This window comes from Mus caroli, chromosome 1 (assembly GCF_900094665.2).
Source record: "Mus caroli chromosome 1, CAROLI_EIJ_v1.1, whole genome shotgun sequence".
NCBI lineage: Eukaryota > Metazoa > Chordata > Mammalia > Rodentia > Muridae > Mus > Mus caroli.
The window spans coordinates 31,162,435-31,180,203 of record NC_034570.1 but is presented as its reverse complement, the minus strand read 5'-3'; the positions used below and the strand labels follow the sequence as shown (position 1 = coordinate 31,180,203).

Sequence of the window (17,769 nt, the reverse complement as noted above, 5' to 3'; positions counted from 1 at the left end):
GGGTTTCTCTGTATAGCCCTGGCTGTCCTGGAACTCACTTTGTAGACCAGGCTGGCCTCGAACTCAGAAATCCTCCTGCCTCTGCCTCCCGAGTGCTGGGATTAAAGGTGTGAGCCACCACGCCAGGCCATGTTTTGTTTTTGTTTTTTTTTGAGACAGGATTTTATCCTGGAACTCACTCTGTAAAACAGGCTGGTGGGCCTTGAACACTAAAGATCCACTTGCCTCTGAGTGTTAGGATTAAAGGCATGTACCACCACACCCAGCCTGGTACCCTAGTTTATGAGAAAGGGGGGGGACCCAAAGTGGGTTCAACTTTAGTGATCTAGAGTGCAGTAGACAGAAACTAACATGAATTAGCCGACAACTCAGGGCGCCACACAAATCCACCCAAACATACTACGGGGAAGATTTACCATTTGAATCGATGGCCAGGGCTCAGAAAACTTGGCAAAGGGCCAAGAGTTTAAGTTTTGCAAGTCACCAGTTGTCCTCCAGCTCTTCCAAAGGATCCAGGTTCAGAAGGAGCCAACGTCTGCTGGCCTCTGCAGGCACTAAGCACAGACACGCAACACACACACACACACACACACACACACACACACACACACACACCAGCTAGGACCCAAGCCTTATTTAAAGAAACCACATTTCAAAATGGACCATAAGCTTACATGTAAAACAAACTATTAGGAAGAAAGACAATTGAGACAGATATGGTAAAAGTGCAATGGAAAAATTGATGAAAATGAATTTAATCAGGCCAGGCAGTGGTGGTGCACGCCTTTAATTCCAGCACTCGGGAGGCAGAGGCAGGTGGATTTCTGAGTTCAATGCCAGCCTGGTCTACAGAGTGAGTTTCAGGATGGCCAGGGCTACAAAGAGAAACCCTGTCTCGAAAAAAACAAAACAAAACAAAAAAAAAAGAGAGAGACTTTAATCACAAAAACCTTTAAGATGAGCCAGGCGTGGCAGAGCACGCCTTTAGACCCAGCACTTGAGAGGCAGAGGCAGTGAATCTCTGAGTTTGAGGCCAGCCTGGGCTATACAAACAAACTCTTGGCTTAAAACACCAAAAACAAAACAAAAAAACCCTCCACCTGTACAAGACCTTGCGGTGAGAACACAGTTAATGTTACTGAGCCTGTGGCTGCTCAGTCCTTTAGACTACACACTTTACAGAGGGAAGAACATGGCAGAGGTCAGAGCCCTGATGAACTCAGGAGGACCCACCTAAAAGAATAGCCCAGGGATTCAATCTTTAGTATACAGGCTTTGGGGTCACAATTCAGATCTAGAATATAGTACTACACAGATAATCTTTGCAAACCAAAAGTCCAACGAAGGATTTTGTAATCTAAATATCTGAAGAGTACTCAAGAAAAAAAAAAAAAAAAAGACAGGGGTGGGGTGGAGATGCACAAACACACGGAAAGGAATAGACCAGTTGCCAAACTGAAAACATGAACAGGCTCATGGACGAGACCAAGGAAAAGCAGACAAGAACCACAGACAGCAAAGGACTGATGGTCATTGGCCCCTTGGGGGGTCGGGGGGAGAGAAACCAGATCATTCCTACATTTCCTGTAGGAATTTAAACTTGTGCACAGCTCCGCTCAAAGGCCAGGCAGGCTCTTTTTTAAGGTAAACGTCATGGCACCTGTGTTGCTGGCACATCCCAGGCGGACACCAGTCTTCACACTGTATCTGTACGTAAATGTTCATAGCAGCTTTATTTTGAAAAGGCCAAAAACTGCAAATAACCCAGATGTCCTCTGACAGGACACTGAATACACCACGGGACATCATTTGGCAAGGAGGAGCGAGCCACTGACACACTGACCTGGAACAGCCTCTAGAGCACTATGCTGAATGAAGTCAATCCCAAAGTCCGGCCGCACACGACACAGCCCCTCAAACGACATTCTTGACATGACAAAATGACAGAGCTGAGGAACAGTCTATGGTCCCAGGGCTTAGGGCGGGGCAGGTGGCTCTGAGGGACAGTCCAGTGGGTTAGTATTCTCCAGCAGTTACTCGGGTCTACAGAGGTGGCAGAGTGCAGAGCCCCACAGCCCTGCACACTATGGTTAGTGACATGGGAGCACTGGGGAAAGCCAGATAGAGGGTACAAGGGCTCTGTGTCTTTGCCACTTCCTATGAATCTACAATTACTGTAGTTAGGGCTAAAGAAGCAACAGCTCCAAGTGCATCCTGGCATCTGGATTCCAATTACCAAAAAAAAAAAAAAAAAAAAAAAAAAAAAAAAAAAAGTGAAACCTAAATCAAGGCCTCAGTTGAGTACTCCAATTTTAACATTCTAGTTCTGGTAAATGCAACAAGGTTATCTAACACGTTAACATTAGGAGACAATGGTAAAGGGCATAGGGGACTCTTCTAGGAGGTTAAAACCACTTCAGGACCACAGCCCTGGGAGTTCAAGGTGAGCACAGGCATCCAAGGTTCTAACTCGATTCTGAGGTTCAGCTGAAATTTAGAATTCTGTTTTGGAGACAGGTAATTCAAAGTATTTGTTTCCAACCTGGGTTTGTTCTTAGAGCACATTCCGTTATAGTATTTTTTTCAGCAAGCGTACCACTGTTCTCTTAGCTTCCAAGTCTCACAAGGGCCCACATTCTTTTAAGAATGGTTCCAGAAATCCGCCCTTCCCACCCCAATCTATTGTCCCAGAGCTCAAACTGTGGCAAAGTATAGGTAAACTAGAAGAGAAAGACAGAATCTTTCCACCCGTGTCTCTAAAACATCACTGGAAAGACAAAAGCGCACAGAATTTGAGTATTTCAGAGATATGAGAAAACCGTGACTTCTTAGCAAGCGACAAGGACATAGCAGGCTTACAACCGCTTCACTGACTGCTGCTCCATGGTACACTGCTGCACACCTTCCTGGGTGCTCAGGGCAAGAGCACAAGACAGGTATAGCAGGCGCCATGGCCCCGGGTCAGTCAACACTGACCTTTGGCCTTCCACAAATGACCTCAAACAGAAATCGACAATACTGTGGTGGCGCCGTGCCCAAGTGGGAAAGAAATGCCAGGCGACCCTGGGCCAGCCTGCTCGTGACTCAAGGAGCCAGAGGAGCTTCCTCCACAGGAGGGAGCAGAACGGGGCACAGATTACTGGGGAGCTGTGCTCTTAGATTTGGCACATGAAAAACTGGGGTACATGAATCAAAATATGGCATTGTAGGGGAAGCCAAGAAGTACACGGCAGGGCCATGGATTTGAACACTTCCATCAAAACTCAGCACTCTTGGCTTGCTCAGAAAGTGGCGCCATTGACAGAGGGTTGGCCAACCAAAAGCAGAATGACCACAGGCCAGGGCCATGTAAAGGCAGTGGCTGTACCCGAATGGCACTGGGCTCAGGGAGACATATAAACACACTGTGCTGTTACAGCATCGGGGAAGCTGGGACCTGGGGACTAGAGATGACGCTGTTTCTTTTGTCCCCTTGGAAACAGGCTTCTGGAGGGCTGCTTTGTCAATCCCATCTCCTCAAGGACAGCAGGACGGCTGGAGACTCTGGCACCGAGGCGGCTCAGGACCCACAGCTTACAAGGGCCATCTAAAACGTGGCCAGGATAGGTAGGGACAGGCTGGCATGAAGCTCCTGCTCGGCTCTCCCAGCTCCCCAAACGCTTGTCCATTTCCAGCTCGGGGCTGTCCGGCAAGCAGTTACACTCCTGGGTTCCGCCCAGGGCTCTCCTCCACTGGGATGCTGGGTCTGCTGTTGGTGGACCCTAAGGAAAAGGGGAAAAGAAAATTGCATTCACACTTGTCAAGGGAGCGGGCTCTGCAAAACTAAGTACTGAACCTTTAGGACAAGGAGCAGCAGCCTGGACAGATGGGCCTCAGAACACCTCGGGAACCAGCAAAGCCTTTAGGAACATGGTCAGCAGGCTTCAAGAGAGAAACTCACTGCAAGGCCAGATGCCACCCATGAGGGACAAAGGTCGGCTATAGACTATCCAGTCATTGGTCTGCGGAGTGCTGTTTCCCTTCTTTGGGGCAGGAGGGGTTGAGACAAGGTCTTACATAGCGCAGGCAGACCTTGAACCCTAGATTCTCCTGTCTCTATCTCCTAAGGACTGGAACTAAAGGTGCACTACCACACTTTTAGACTCAATTGTATTCATTTCATTCTTCAAAGCCAGCTTCTCTTATACTGATTTTGTTGTGTACATACTACACACATGAGGGTAAGTGTGTGTCCTGATGTGCATGGTGGTCAGAAGACCATCTCTGAGAATCAGTTCTTATCTTCTTAGGTCCTGGGGACTGAACTTGGCTCATAAGGCTTATCGACAAGCACCTCTACCCACAGAGCCATATTGCCAGCCCTTGTTTTGTTTTGAGACAAAGTCTTGCTGGGCAGCTTGGAATTCACCATGTAGTGCAGAGTGACCACAAACTCAGGGCAGTCCTCCTGCCTCATCCTCCAGGGTGCTGAGATTACATGCATGAGCCATGGTACCTATGGGGTGCTCTGCAGTCTTTACTTCAGGAGGCTCAGGCAGCTATGCTGGGCAAAAAGAACCTCCTGTGGATGATCAAGAGTCCCTGTGCTACAGCTACAAGGAAGCCTATTGTTCCAGGACTAACCAGGTGTCTCATGTCCCCCTGTCTTCTAGAAAAAGTAAATACTAGGAAAGTAAGATATAATACGTCTTCCAACTCCTCCCACCTAGTGAGAGAAGCGCACCCCAGCCTGGGAAGCTGCCCGCAGTGTCGGCCAACAGCTAAAGGATGGGGAAAGGAAAGCAAAGGGGAGGGGAGGGGAGGGAGATATTTACCTTGGTGTCCTCTTAAAACAAAAAATGCTCACTAGTCCACAGTCATTTATCAACTGCAGTTTCCAAGTGTGCCAAAGAGGGAAAGGTGAACTGGGAAGGCTGAAGAGAGCAGAGAAAAGAGAAGAGGAAACAGACTGTTGAGTGGCAGGGACCCGCCTCAGCTCCACACTGTGAGGAAGGCTGGGGGGAGCTCTGTACCATACAAGTGTTGCTGGGATCACAGAGGGACGCCACCAACCACAGGGCTGCCCGGAAAGCAGTACCACAATCATACTATGGGGAGGACTTACCATCTTAACCAGAGGCCAGGGCTCAGCAAACTTGGCAAAGGGCCAAGGGTTTAGGTTTTGCAAGTCACCAGCTGTCCCAACCACTCAGCTGCACTTCTGCCACTCAGAAGCGGCCAGACATAACCCAGACAGATGGGCAGGCCCTAATAAAACCTTATTTATAAGCTCAGGCAGCTGGCCAAATCGGGCTCCGGCACCACAGTTTGCTGACCCCTGATGTAAGGCAATTTAAAGTTCTTGTACCTTTCAAACATTTCAAACCTTTCAACAAAGGCACTTTTCTGTCAGGGACTCAGGCCAAGTCCACAGGGCCTGAGTCTCTCTGCACGACTTTAATCAGTGTTCCACTGAAACCAGCTCTGTGCAGTAACACTAATCTCTGAGACAGGGACAAACACAGGAAGGCTGCAGAGTTAGGCAAACCTCAATGGGGCAAGCACTGGATCGTATTTAGGTGAAAATGCCAACATCATGTTGGCAAGCCGGGTGGATAAACCGTTACATAGGAGAAACGGCCCACAAGCCACTGAAAATTACTCTTTTGTAGGATAGCCCAAAGAGTAGGCAGAGACAAGAGGAGTAAAAAAGATCTATCTCTACAGAGACCAGAGGTGCAGCTCGAATGGTAGGAGTGTGGGCAAGGCTCTAAGTTCAATCCCCCAAGCACCTGGAAGGAGGAGGAGGACAGCGGGGGAGGAGGGGTGGAGAGGAAAGCACTCTCAGAGGAGAGCTACTATTCCCAGCTCAGGTCTGCACACTGAATACAGTCTGTACCGTCTGAGTAGTGGATGGAGCCAGAAAACATCTGAGTTTTAAAAACAAGTCTCGGTAAAGCTATTGTGACCGTCTACTCTGGGGTATTTCACAAGAAGCTCTGTAACATGCTCTAAACATGTCTTTCTGAAACTGCAGGGGGCCCATGCCCACAGCCAGGGCTTACAAGGTCTGCCTCACAGGCTGTCCCCCAGGAACACCGAGAGCTATAGGCCATGGCCGAGCCATCATTGTGGCTCAGAATCATGAGTTTCTGTCCTTTGTACCTGGGTATCACCTGATTCAGAAAGCAATTTCTACTGTAATAATATGCTTGTGATCTCAAGTGACCTAGCCCTAAGTTCCTGGAGGCTTAGGCTGAGGCTGCAGCCACGGGCACTCATGTACTAGACAAGCCCAGCATCCCACCTCTCTCAGGAAGGGCAGCTCTGCCATGGAGACAGTCAGCTCTAAACCTGGTGCTTGCAGAGTCAATGCCTGGTAACAACTTGGCTCCTGCAGGTGGCAGAACGGAGTGAGGGACAGGCGGCGGCGGCCAGCCTTCCAGAATACTTCTGAGGCTCAGCTTGGCAATCCTGAGCCTTATCTAAGGACTGATCAACTCAAGAAACAACAGAAAACCCCTGGCTTTTCACCGCCCACACCATGGACCCCATGAGGCAGGCCAGTGCCTACTCACAATGCAAACTGCTCCCCACCTGCGCTTTCTGCTCCCAGCTCTACAGACCTTCCTGTCCACATGTGCCAACTCAGTCAAGTGTGCCCTGGCCCTGGCAAACCTGATTCTCTAGACCTTCTGAAGGTTTCTAAACTGAACATCTTTCCACTTATCAAGAACTAATTATGCCATCTCTTAAGAGGCCACAGAGAGAAAATGCTGGCCTCTATCTGGAATGCCAGTTGGGTCTATAATTCGGTATAATTCAAGTTTCTACAAATAGAAAGAAGGAAAAGGATGCAGAGAGAAACAGAAAGGATATAAGACAGGGAAGCAGGGAGCAGAAGCGGGGTTCCACACGACTCCTGGGCCCCAGCATTTCACAATGCATAGTGTGGAGCTTACCTGCTGTCTCTCTGGACTTGTCACCAAGGAGCCTGGTCTGGCTGCCTGGGATAGCCTGGAGCTCAGCATTCTCTGGGGATGGAGGCAAGCTTTGGGCTCGGGTAGCCAGGAGTGCATTAAGGTACTGCAGCCGTGTGACCTAGAGGGTAAGTAAGAGAATAGAGAAATTACCCAGCAGGTGCCTCCATGAGGGACAGACAGCCGAGCTCCTGCCTTTGACCTCCGACAGGCAGGTCTTTAAACTGGTGAAAAGCAAAAAGCCTCCAAGCCAAGGGGTTTTGGTTTTTGGCCACGTGTCAGGATCACCAACAGAGAGATGAGATGCAAGGCTTCCAGATAGGCCCAGAGCCCAGCAGTGCAGGGGAGCAGGAGGCCCCACCCCTCAGGGAGCGAGCATGTTTCTCTAGCTGAGTGCACTCTCCAGCCTCACACTCATCAGCTCAGTAGTTCATCTCCGGCCTCACACTCATCAGCTCGGCTAGCCTCTTGGAGGCACAAAGGCAGCCAAGGAGCACCAACATGCAGCCCAGACAGTCACCTTAATGAGCTGCAGGTCGGAAAGGGCCCTCACAGTGTAGTCAGGACAGTACGTGCAGGAGCGGGTACCGTCGGCTGGTTCAGGCTGCAGGTCATGGCGGATGAGTTGGCGTGAAGACACTGGGGACTGGTGAGCTGCAGAAGAAAGGATAGAGGCGGTGGGACCCAATGGGACAAACATTGAGAGAGGACGGTGGGAATGTGGGAGATGGGGGAGCCACCCTGGGACGTTTGCAGGAATCAACAGGGTGATCAAGAAAAACAAGGCAGAAACGCAGGCCTGCCCTCTACACTGCCTAGTGACAAGAAGTTCCTGTGGGCAGACACAGAGACCTGCCATGGCACCAGAGCATCAAGGGCAGTTCTGTTAGCCATATCCACAACCCTCAGCTCCAAAGGGCCCAAAGCATACCTGAGGATGGGGCTGTCAGGGCGGACACTCCATAGTACGTGAAGGCTCCGTTCTCGAACTTCAGGCCCTCTTTCCCAATTTCCACCTCGACTCTGCCCTGGGAAGACAACAGAGGTGGACAGGTTATCTCTCCCATCATGGGGGAGTACGGAGAAGCCGTCAGCCCCTGTGTTTAAGGGTGTATGTCTGGATCACTCTCAGGCTTCAGGCCTGGGTAACCACGGTTACCTGCAGAATGAGAATGAAGTAATCTACTGGCTGGCTGCGCTGGTACAGATAATGGTGTGCGGCCAGGCGGTTGCTCTCGTCAAACGTCACCTCCTGGTTGACACTGGGATGCTTCAGCAGGTGCAGCAAGACTTTCTCAGAGACTCGCAATGGGCTGAACACATCCACCTCTGCCCCACGGTGGGAGAAAGGGACAGTGTCCACTGGGGCCCAAATGGCCTGTCATCACACCTGCCTCCTGCTGCCTCCTGGGCTCTCCCAGTGGCCCCTGGGCTGCGGCAGTCCACACAAGAGAGCCAAGAGGACATACAACATGAGCCAGATGAGGTTCCCAGAACACGCCTTACCAGGAGACACCAACTAGCTCTGTCCAGCTCGCTAGGAGCCTGGTGTCTGGCCTGGGTGGTTTCTTGACCCTCTGGGTGGTGAGACCAGGGGCAAGGACCACCCTTCACCCTCACCTCGGGAAAGGAAGCGCTGGGTGGCCAGGAGCAGCTGAGGCGAGATTTTTACTTTATATTCATCATCAGACACCTTGAATAAGGAGAATTCCTCCTTTCGCTTGAGAGGAGCTCCCAGGGCGACAGTCTTCTTCCTCACCTTTGTGTCTGCTGGGGGAGTAAAGAGATGGCGTGAGCAGGCAGGTGTCAGCACCGAACAATGAGCACAAACCTCGCAAGTGCTTCTGCTGCCTATTTTCCCTTCTTCCCAAGGTCCAGGGACTTCAGGGAAGACATCACTAGGACCCTAAGGAAACAACCTTGCGACTGCTTCCTCAAGACACTGAGCTGCCATGCCCCAGACAATAATCCTAGTTGGAGGAAGCCACGGCTCACATTCTGGCCACGCCCAGAGGAAGCCTGGCTCTCCTGCTGTTAGGGTTGCAGAAGAGAACGCCCCTCAGGATACGCCTGCTTGACCATCACCCACAGATAGGGCAGCAGCTACCCTGGTGACCTGCATCAGCCCAGGAACAGAACTGAAGACACAGACATAGCAGTGCAGGGTCCCAAGTGGCCAGGTGAGGCTCCAGCTACCAAAGGTCCCACAACCTGCTTGGTAGTAAATCATTTATTTGTATATTTTGGAGACAGGGTCTACCATGTAGCCTTGTAACTACCATGTAACTCAAAAGATTCACCTGCCTCTGCCTGGCATGTGGAATTTTTTAAAAAATATTTAGTTTAATGTCAATAGCAACATTTCTTTTTTCAAATATTTATTTTAATGTGGATTTTTTTTTTAAACCTGTGTGCTGAAGGTGATCAAACTCTGCCCCATTCCAGCTAGACAAATACTCTACTACTGAGCTTCATATCCCATTCAAAGAATGCATCAAGGAGCTAAGCCCAAAGGAATGTGGGCTCGGCAAAGGCAGAAAAAAGGCATGGGCCTGCCAAGAGCAGCCTCTTCCAGTGATGGAGGGCTGCCTACAGAGCCTTCTGTTCACACAGGGCCACAAAACTCAACCACACGTCGGTCTGCATGGCTTGTGTGGAGGGGCAGCACCAGCCTATACCAGAGGAGGGGAGGCCTGGTCTGGCTGGAGCTCCAGCCGATTTCCAGCAGCATTAAGACCCACAGGCCTCTGGCACAGATGCCCCTCAGGCTGCTGGAAGGGCTCGGAGGTAGAGGGAAGCAGCTGTCAAACTCACAGTAGTCTTCAGGCTCATCCAGGACCTCAGACTTGATGATCTCCTCGATGACGTCCTCCAGGGTGACCAGGCCCAGCACCTCATAGAAGGGGTCGCCCTCGCCCTCATTGTTCACCTTCTGCACAATGGCCAGGTGGGACTTGCCTGTGGGAGGGACACTTATTTGCAGCCTGCAGGGACCCCCTGATAACTGCTGAGTCAGAGTGCCTGCTGGGTTTCTAAATTCCCTCCAATCCTTGCTGCTAGTGCTGGGGCTGGCCGGAGCTAGCAGGCAGGCGCCATTCCCACTTGGGCTGATCTGCCACAGGACACAAACTCGTGAGGCCAGGCAGGGAAGGTCACAAGTGCAACATGTGAGTTTTGAATTCTCAAACCCAAAGGCTGGGTTCTAAAAGGCCACCCAGAGAAGCCTCAACTCAGCTCCCTCCTTGCAAGAGTGAGTCCCTCTGGGTACCACTAACAGTAAGGAGCAACATCTCCTATGCTCCTGGACTTCTCTGAAAAAGGCTTACAATTCTGTGGCCTGCTGTGCCAGGATGATTCAATAATAAACGGGAGCAGACCCCACACATGTGACTACAGCATAGGACAAAGTGTGAAGGGACAGGAGGCCTTTCCAAGGCAGCAGGGGAACAGAAAGGGAGGCTCTAGGCATGAACATTGTGTCCCCACTAGACAGGACTGAACACCCCCCAGGGCAGATGGACAGTTTGGCTGGGCCAGCTCCATAGAAGACCCACAGCTATGACTGCCATGAGAGGCTAAAATAACCAGACCAAAGGCTCTATATTCACTTTCGTTAGCAGGCTCAAACAGTTATTTGGAGGCTGGGAGAGCTATCATGATGCATACCTTGTGTGTGTGTTAGTGTGTGCATGTGTGCTCTGCTGGGAACAGAAACCAGGACCTCATGTTTTCCCACTATTGCCAGCACTAACCTATGCCTCAAGCCCCTTTGATCTCTTCTAAAGCAACCATGTATATGTGCACACTGAGAAAAATCACATGCTAACATTCTTCCCATTAACTGAGATCTGATTCATCAGCACTGTGACAATCACTTGGCTTCTGACAAACGACAGTAAACCATACCTCAAGCTGGTGAAGGCAGAGACTGAGTGAAAGCTTACCCCTAATCCTTCCTCTGCTTCAAGAGGTCTGTGGGGCTGGCAGGGAAGAAAGCAGGGGTTGATTGCTTTACAGAAAACACAGTCACTGCAGCTCCAAAGCACTCTCTCTCTCAGGCATAAAGTAAGCCCTGCCAGACGCCCCTCTTCCCAGTGGACACCATTCCCTACCTAATGCTGTTTCAACTGACCACATGGAGCAGGGACAAGAAGCCAGAGACTCCAGACTCAGATGCTTGGCAGGGAGTGGAGGGAAGTGATCGAAAGACTGTGACATCAGGAAGACTGTAATATATGCCCTGTTTCTTTTTTCCTTCCTTCTTTTCTTTTCTTTTCTTTTCTCTTCTCTTCTTTCTTTCTTTCTTTTTTTTTTTTTTTTTTTTTTTTTTTTTTTTTGAGACAGGGTTTATCTGTATAGCCCTGGCTGTCCTGGAACTCACTTTGTAGACCAGGCTGGCCTCGAACTCAGAAATCCGCCTGCCTCTGCCTCCCAAGTGCTGGGATTAAAGGCGTGCGCCACCACTGCCCGGCTTTGTCCTTTGTCCTTAAGAGGAGAAAAGTATGAAGGGGTTGGGAGGAAAAGGACCCACACATAGAAATGCAGAGGCCAAGGAGGCTCCTCACTCACCACACGACTGAGGATGTCAAAGGGGACAGAAAGGACCCCACTTCTTCTAGAAGGCAGTCACTGAGCAGCTTCTAGAACAGTCCCTTTAAACAGTGAGGCATTTAACCCCAAGCCCTTCAGCATCGGAATGCTTGGTTCTTCAGAGGCCACCCACCCTAAATCTGAAGCCCCTACACCGTGGCTGGACCCATTGGTGACATTTTCTTCCTGTTGACATGTTGAGTGGAACCAGCTCAATTTCCTATCCTAAAACCCAAGTGCAGAGGTTTCTGCCCTGCCACACATCCTCCATCCTTTGGTCCTGTGCTAGTCCACTGCTACCTGGGCTCAACTTTACAGCCGTTTGTGGTGCATGAAGACCACCCATGTTCACTCTCCCAATTCCTCCTCAGCCCCAGGACCAAAGAGCAAGGGCAAAACCGCCATGGCAGAGTGCTTGACTGACATGTACCTGGCTCTGGGCTTCCTCCCAGGCACCTGGAAGGAAAAAGCCAAGGCCATCCCGCTGCTAACCTCTCCTTATACCCCCCACCCCCCACCCCACCCCTCTCTTACAAAGCCATCTATCTCCTTAGCTTTCAGGACATTCTGAGACTCCTCCTTCCTTCCACAGTCCAACCTGCTCCCGGCCAACTTCTCCAGCCCCATCCTCTTGCATGCTTTGTGCTCCCCTGCTTTCTGTACCACTCTTGTAGCTCTGGAGATAGATTAGTTAGCCTGACACTGTTTGCAGTAGCTATCAGAGGCCTGTAAAGAATCTACCCCTTGGTATGCACACTCCAATGTAAGAAAATATTCACCTGCTCCTGGCTCCAGCCCTTAAGGAAGCCAAAACACAATCACACGGGAAGACTCTGAGGCACCCTCCAATACAACCTCTGGCTGCACAGTCCTAAGCCAAGCACAGCACAGTTCCTAAATCCCACATCCTAACACCTCCCTGGGTCACCTCCTCAGGCCAATGTGGCACCTGACCTGACTTCCCTGAGTCACTGGTGTCCACATCAGCCACCGATCAGTAAAAACCAGACACTCTACGTGTGGGACGCACTGAGCACTTTAGCGCAAGCGCTTGGGTGGTGGAAGCAGGAAGATCTGGGTTCAAGGGAGCCAAAGCCACACAATGAGACCCTGTCTCCAAAAATCAAACACCGAGGCAGTGCTCCTGGCTCACAGCCCTGCTGATCAAATGACCCACCCCATGTCTACAAGGTGACACACAAGGGCTCCACTCATCTTCCCTCTGTGAACACTTTTTTTTTTTTTTCAAGACAGGGTTTCTCTGTGTAGCCCTGGCTGTCCTGGAGCTCACTTTGTAGACCAGGCTGGCCTCGAACTCAGAAATCTACCTGCCTCTGCCTCCCAAGTGCTGGGACTAAAGGCATGCGCCACCATGCCCGGCTTTTTTTTTTTTTTTTGTCTGTGAACACTTTTAACTAAGGGTCTGCAGTGAGAAACAGCTCTCATCTGTGTCGTCCTTCACACCAAGCTTAAATTCAGCTCTCTCCAGACAGGGATGCCCCTCGCCCCTCCACCGCCCTAACCTGAGCTGCAGAGGAATGGGACACTATGATGACTACCTCCCCTGCTCATCCCCCTCCCCAATGCCACGTGGCTTCAAACTCACACTCCTCCTGCCTCTGTCCTCAGCTGGGGAGGGACGTGTCTTTCCTATTGATACAGGTCAACCAGAACTTGCTCCGGCAAAGCGTACACCATTGTCCTCCATGAGACTGAGAAACCTAAAGAGACTCTGAAGCATCAAAGGGACAGCGATGGTCCTTATACTCCTCTCCTAACAGAAGGCTTATGAGGATTCTGGAAGAGATGGACCCTATCTGTCCAGGGGCACCCTTAAAAGGCTAGTTTGCTGGGCACTAACAAACACCATCTCCCAGGAAGGTGTCACTAGACTGACAAGCACCCCAGACCTCAGTCTCTCTCTCTTCTTTGATAAACTAACAGCGGTCTTCCTAGGACCTGGGAACTCCAAGTAGGCAGGGCTGGCTCCCACTCTGCGAGAGGTGACAACAGCCCAGACACTATACTATCACTCACTCCCTAGAAAGAGTCTGCAGGACCAAGATCTAGGATAAAGCCAGGACACACCTGAGAGGTCAGACACAATCAGAGCTGCCCACTTAAGCCTCCCGTTCACTTATTCATGATCTACATACAGGTCTCCTGCAAAGACAAGGGAGACTGGGAATGCAGGGTGCCCGTCAAGAGCCTGGCACACGCTGAGTTCAATACAAGAGCAGCGAGCTCATCACATCACAGAGAGCTGCCTCTTGCAGTGACTGTCCAAGAAATCACTGACAGGCCCTGGGGCCTTAAGACCCACTTCAGGGGGGGCTTGCTCCATTTGCTACACCCTATCATGCAGCCCAATCCAGCCAGAGCCCTGGTGCACATCCACACTCCACTCCAAGGAAGCACGTCTGGTGCGCATCTGGTGCGCAGGAGCTCCCAGGCTCTGCAAAGCAGCCCAAGGAGGAGCATGGAGTGCTATAGAGGAGCCTACACCTTGTTTTTGTTTCAAGACAGCCCTGGGTGTTCGTGCACTCAGAAATCCGCCCTCTTCTGCTTTCCTAAGTGCTAGAACTGAATGTGTGTGCCACCTGTCCCCTAGGGGTCCACATTTTAACATGTGGAGCGGCTCATAGTTTGTACTTTCAACTTTAGATGTTCACATATATTTGCTCTTGCAGAAGACCTGGGTTTTGTTCCCAGCACCCATACGGTGTCTCACAACCATTTATAACTCCAGTTCCAGGGCATCTGAAGCCCTCTTCTCACTGTCTCAGGCACCAGACATACACACAGTGTACATAAACCCACACAGGCAAAACCCACACAGAAAATAAGTACATCTTAAAAAACAAAAAAGGGCTGATCGCCAGGCAGTGATGGCGCTGCCTTTAATCCCAGCACTCAGGAGGCAGAGGCAGGCATATTTCTGAGTTTGAGGCCAGCCTGGTCTACAGATTGAGGTCCTGGACAGCTAGGGCTACACAGGGAAACACTGTCTCAAAAAAACAAAAACAAAAAACAACAACAACAACAAAAAAAATAGGGGTTGCTCAAACAGAATGAAAGGAGTGACATTAAGGCAAAAAAGGGGAGACTGGAACTGGAGATGGGGTTAGGGAAGAGCAGGTAGCTGACATGCACTGAAAAACAATTTAAATGAAAGAGAGGAGGCTGGAGAGATGGCTCAGCTACCAAGAGCACCAGAGGGTGCAGGGTTCAGTTCCCAGGACCAGCAGGGTGGCTGGCTGTAATTCCAGTCTCAAGGAACCTAGCGCCTTCTTCTGGCTTCCATAGGCACTGCATGCATGAGGAACAACACAGGCACTCATAAACATAACAATAAAAATCTCAAAAAAAAATTTAGGGAGAAAAAAGCCAGGAAGGAAAATTAAATCATTATTCATGAGTTGCTTTCAATGACATTAAAATGGAAGTTCTCTCAGTACCCACAGGAAGTATATATGAGTCCTTTCTAATCCCACAATCTGAAAGGGCCAGGAACCATTACAGGTCCAGCTAATTTAATGCTAAAAATGCAAAGACAACAGCTTCCAGTTACCTAACCCTCTTGACATCATCTTAGTTACTATCCGAGGATCTGAGGCAACTAGGAAGTCCAAGTGCACATACTGCCCAGGAGAAGGAAACCTCTGGGATCAGAGCCAAGTAGGCATGCTTGCTGCCTGCCAACGGATCTTCTTATTCATTCATTTACTTTTGAGACAGAATCTTTAGTCCAGGCCGGTTTCCATCCTTCTAAGTAGGTAGGCCACTGCTTGGGTTTATGTGGTACTGGGGAACGGTCAGGGCTTCATGTATGTTAGGCAAGCACTGAGCTACATCCCCAACTTTTTTTTTTAATTTTCTATTTAACAAACAGGGTAACCACCTTCCGATCCTCCCGCATCAGACTCCCATAGCACTTCCTTCCGCTTCTAAAAGGTGGGTCTTTAAATATTTCCAAAGGTCATTCTCAGGTACAAGGCCATTACTTTCTGGGGCCTTTCTAACAGGGGCGTCCCCTTACCTCGCTTGAACTCCTCCAGGACAGCGTCCAGTTTGGTATCGTTGAAGACAAAGTGGAGTGGATGGTTGTAGAAGCGGGTGATGGTGCTGAGCGGTGTGCAGTCCTCGGGCTCAACGATGGCCAAGTCTTTGAGGTAGAGCATGTCCACGATGTTGGAGCGCTCCTCCTCGTACACTGGGATGCGTGTGTGGCCGCTCTGCATGATGCTGGCGAGGACGCCGAAGTCTAGGACAGTGCCGGAGTCCAGCATAAAGCAGTCTTCGAGCGGCGTGAGCACGTCCTCCACGGTCCGGGAGCGCAGCACTCCCTTGCTGAGGTCGCTGTAGGGGTCGCCGCCGCCGCGCGCCAGCTCCAGCACGCGCTCCCGCAGACGCCCCGGCCGCGCTGCCAGCTCCAGCAGCTGCCCGACCGGCAGCGCCACCGGCAAGGTGAGCAGCACCGCCAGGCGGCTGAGGCCCAACGCGCGCGGCGCCAGCGCCAGCGCCCAGCGTCCGCTCACCGCGGCCGGCAGCACCTCACCCACCAGGAACACCAGCCCCGCGCAACCCAGCACGGCGGGCACGGCGCGCTGGCCCGCCGCCCCGTACAGCAGCACGGCCAGTGCCGCCTGCGCCAGGCTGGCCAGAAGCAGCAGCGCGCCCAGGGCGCAGCCGGCCCAGCGCCGCGCGGGTTCCAGGCGCCGCGCCGCCGCGCGCTCCGCCTCCGAGCCGCTCTCGCGCAGCACCTGCACCTCGGCCGGCGCCAGCGCCAGCGCGCTCAGCTGCAGGCCGCGCGCCACGGCCGCCAGGGCCAGCAGCCCGGCCGCCCCCAGCCCCAGCGCCCAGGGCGGCGCCGCCTCCTCCGCGGCCCCGCCACCCGGCTCCACGCGCACCGCCAGCAGCGCGGAGCGCGGGTGGCCGGCCTCGGCGCGCAGGCGCAGCAGCGCGCGCCACTCGCCCGTCGGGGCGGTCGCCTCCTCGGGCTCCGTGGCCCGCCCGCCCTCGGGGCAGCCTGCGCCCTCGGCGGCTACCCAGGTCCAGGAGCTGTTGGCCAAGCCGGAGCAAAAGAGTCGCAAGCACAAAGTGGCCTCCGGCGCTGCCCTTCCGCGCAGGGAGCCCGCGCCTGGCGCGCCGTCCTCTTCCGTGCAGAAGCTCAGCAGTCCCGCGCCCGGCGCCGCCTCCCCTGCGGTGCTGCCCAGACAGAGCGCGGCAAGCACCCAGCCCAACCAACCCACCACAGCCGCAGCAGCCGCCGCCATGGCCTGCTACCCCTTCTGGGCCTCGGGCGCAGCCTACCCCACTCACCCGCGCCTCTGCTGTTGCGGCCAATCGGCGCGGGCCTCCGCGTCACTTTGACCAATAAGCGGCTAGCGGGGGCGGGCTCTGGAGAGAACTAGGCTGCGTCGGGGAGTAAACAAGCGGCGCGGGGCGGGGCGGGCCGGAGGGGCGTGGGGCTCGGCAGGCAAGGGAGGACGCGGAGCGGCCGTCTAGGACGGCCTCAGCGTCCCCGGCGCGTGTGGACGAGCAAAGGAAGGTCATTAACCCTCTGGCCCGCAAGGCTAAGAGCTGAATAAGAGCCAGGGAATGGGCACAGGGAAACCTGGAGTCGTTTGTTTAAAACATTTTCTTACCATTTGTATTTGTATGTGGGTTTGCGCTTGCGAAGGCAGTGCTTTGGGCAGACGCAAGAGGGCGTCGGATTCCCCCTGGAGCTGGAGTTCCAAGCTAATGGGAAGCTGTGCTGGGAACTGAACTCTGGTCGGTCCTCAGCACACATTCTTAACCTCAACCAGCTCTATTGGTTTGTTTTAAAGCTAAAGTCTCTTAGCTTTGCGTTGAGCTCTATGGATATCAAGACAGACACCTGCTTTTGAGGAGGATGCCTTGACAGGAAGGTCCATAGTAAATAACTCAAACCTAGAAAAATCTGTTTCTTTGAGTCTTCACACTTGTTTCATGTAATTAAGCTTACAATAAAACGATGTTTAGAGACAGATTCTGTGTGCCTTTGGTTTCTGACATGCACCTGACATTCGGGTCATTCAGCCATGCAGGGAGATAGCAGCTGTTAGGAATTTCCATACATGCTAGCTTCACAACTGCAGTTTATTCTGATTCCTCGGGCTGAGAAAGCTGTTCGAGAGGGTTCTTTTTGTCCTTATTTTGGAAGACACCTGCATGATCAGATGGAGCGTTCTTCGTT

General features: G+C 52.1%; 1 protein-coding gene across 3 annotated transcripts; it reads right to left on the bottom strand.

The window, feature by feature from the left end:
* Positions 1 to 739: 739 nt before the first annotated feature.
* Positions 740 to 16,869, bottom strand: Cnnm3 (cyclin and CBS domain divalent metal cation transport mediator 3). 3 transcript variants are annotated; one of them, XM_021151324.1, is made up of 9 exons: positions 15,589 to 16,869; positions 9,774 to 9,917; positions 8,580 to 8,729; positions 8,119 to 8,288; positions 7,891 to 7,987; positions 7,480 to 7,613; positions 6,942 to 7,080; positions 4,815 to 4,913; positions 740 to 3,761 (listed from the first exon to the last, which is right to left on the bottom strand). In XM_021151324.1, the coding sequence occupies exons 1-8, from the start codon at positions 16,823 to 16,825 to the stop codon at positions 4,864 to 4,866; spliced, it is 2,121 nt and encodes a 706-aa protein (XP_021006983.1). In that variant the 5' UTR covers positions 16,826 to 16,869; the 3' UTR covers positions 740 to 3,761; positions 4,815 to 4,863. The 3 variants fall into 3 exon arrangements, with proteins under 3 accessions (XP_021006983.1, XP_021006825.1, XP_021006899.1); XM_021151166.1 differs by lacking the exon at positions 4,815 to 4,913; XM_021151240.1 differs by lacking the exon at positions 4,815 to 4,913 and having other exon boundaries at positions 8,580 to 8,726.
* Between the last annotated feature and the right edge of the window lie 900 nt (positions 16,870 to 17,769).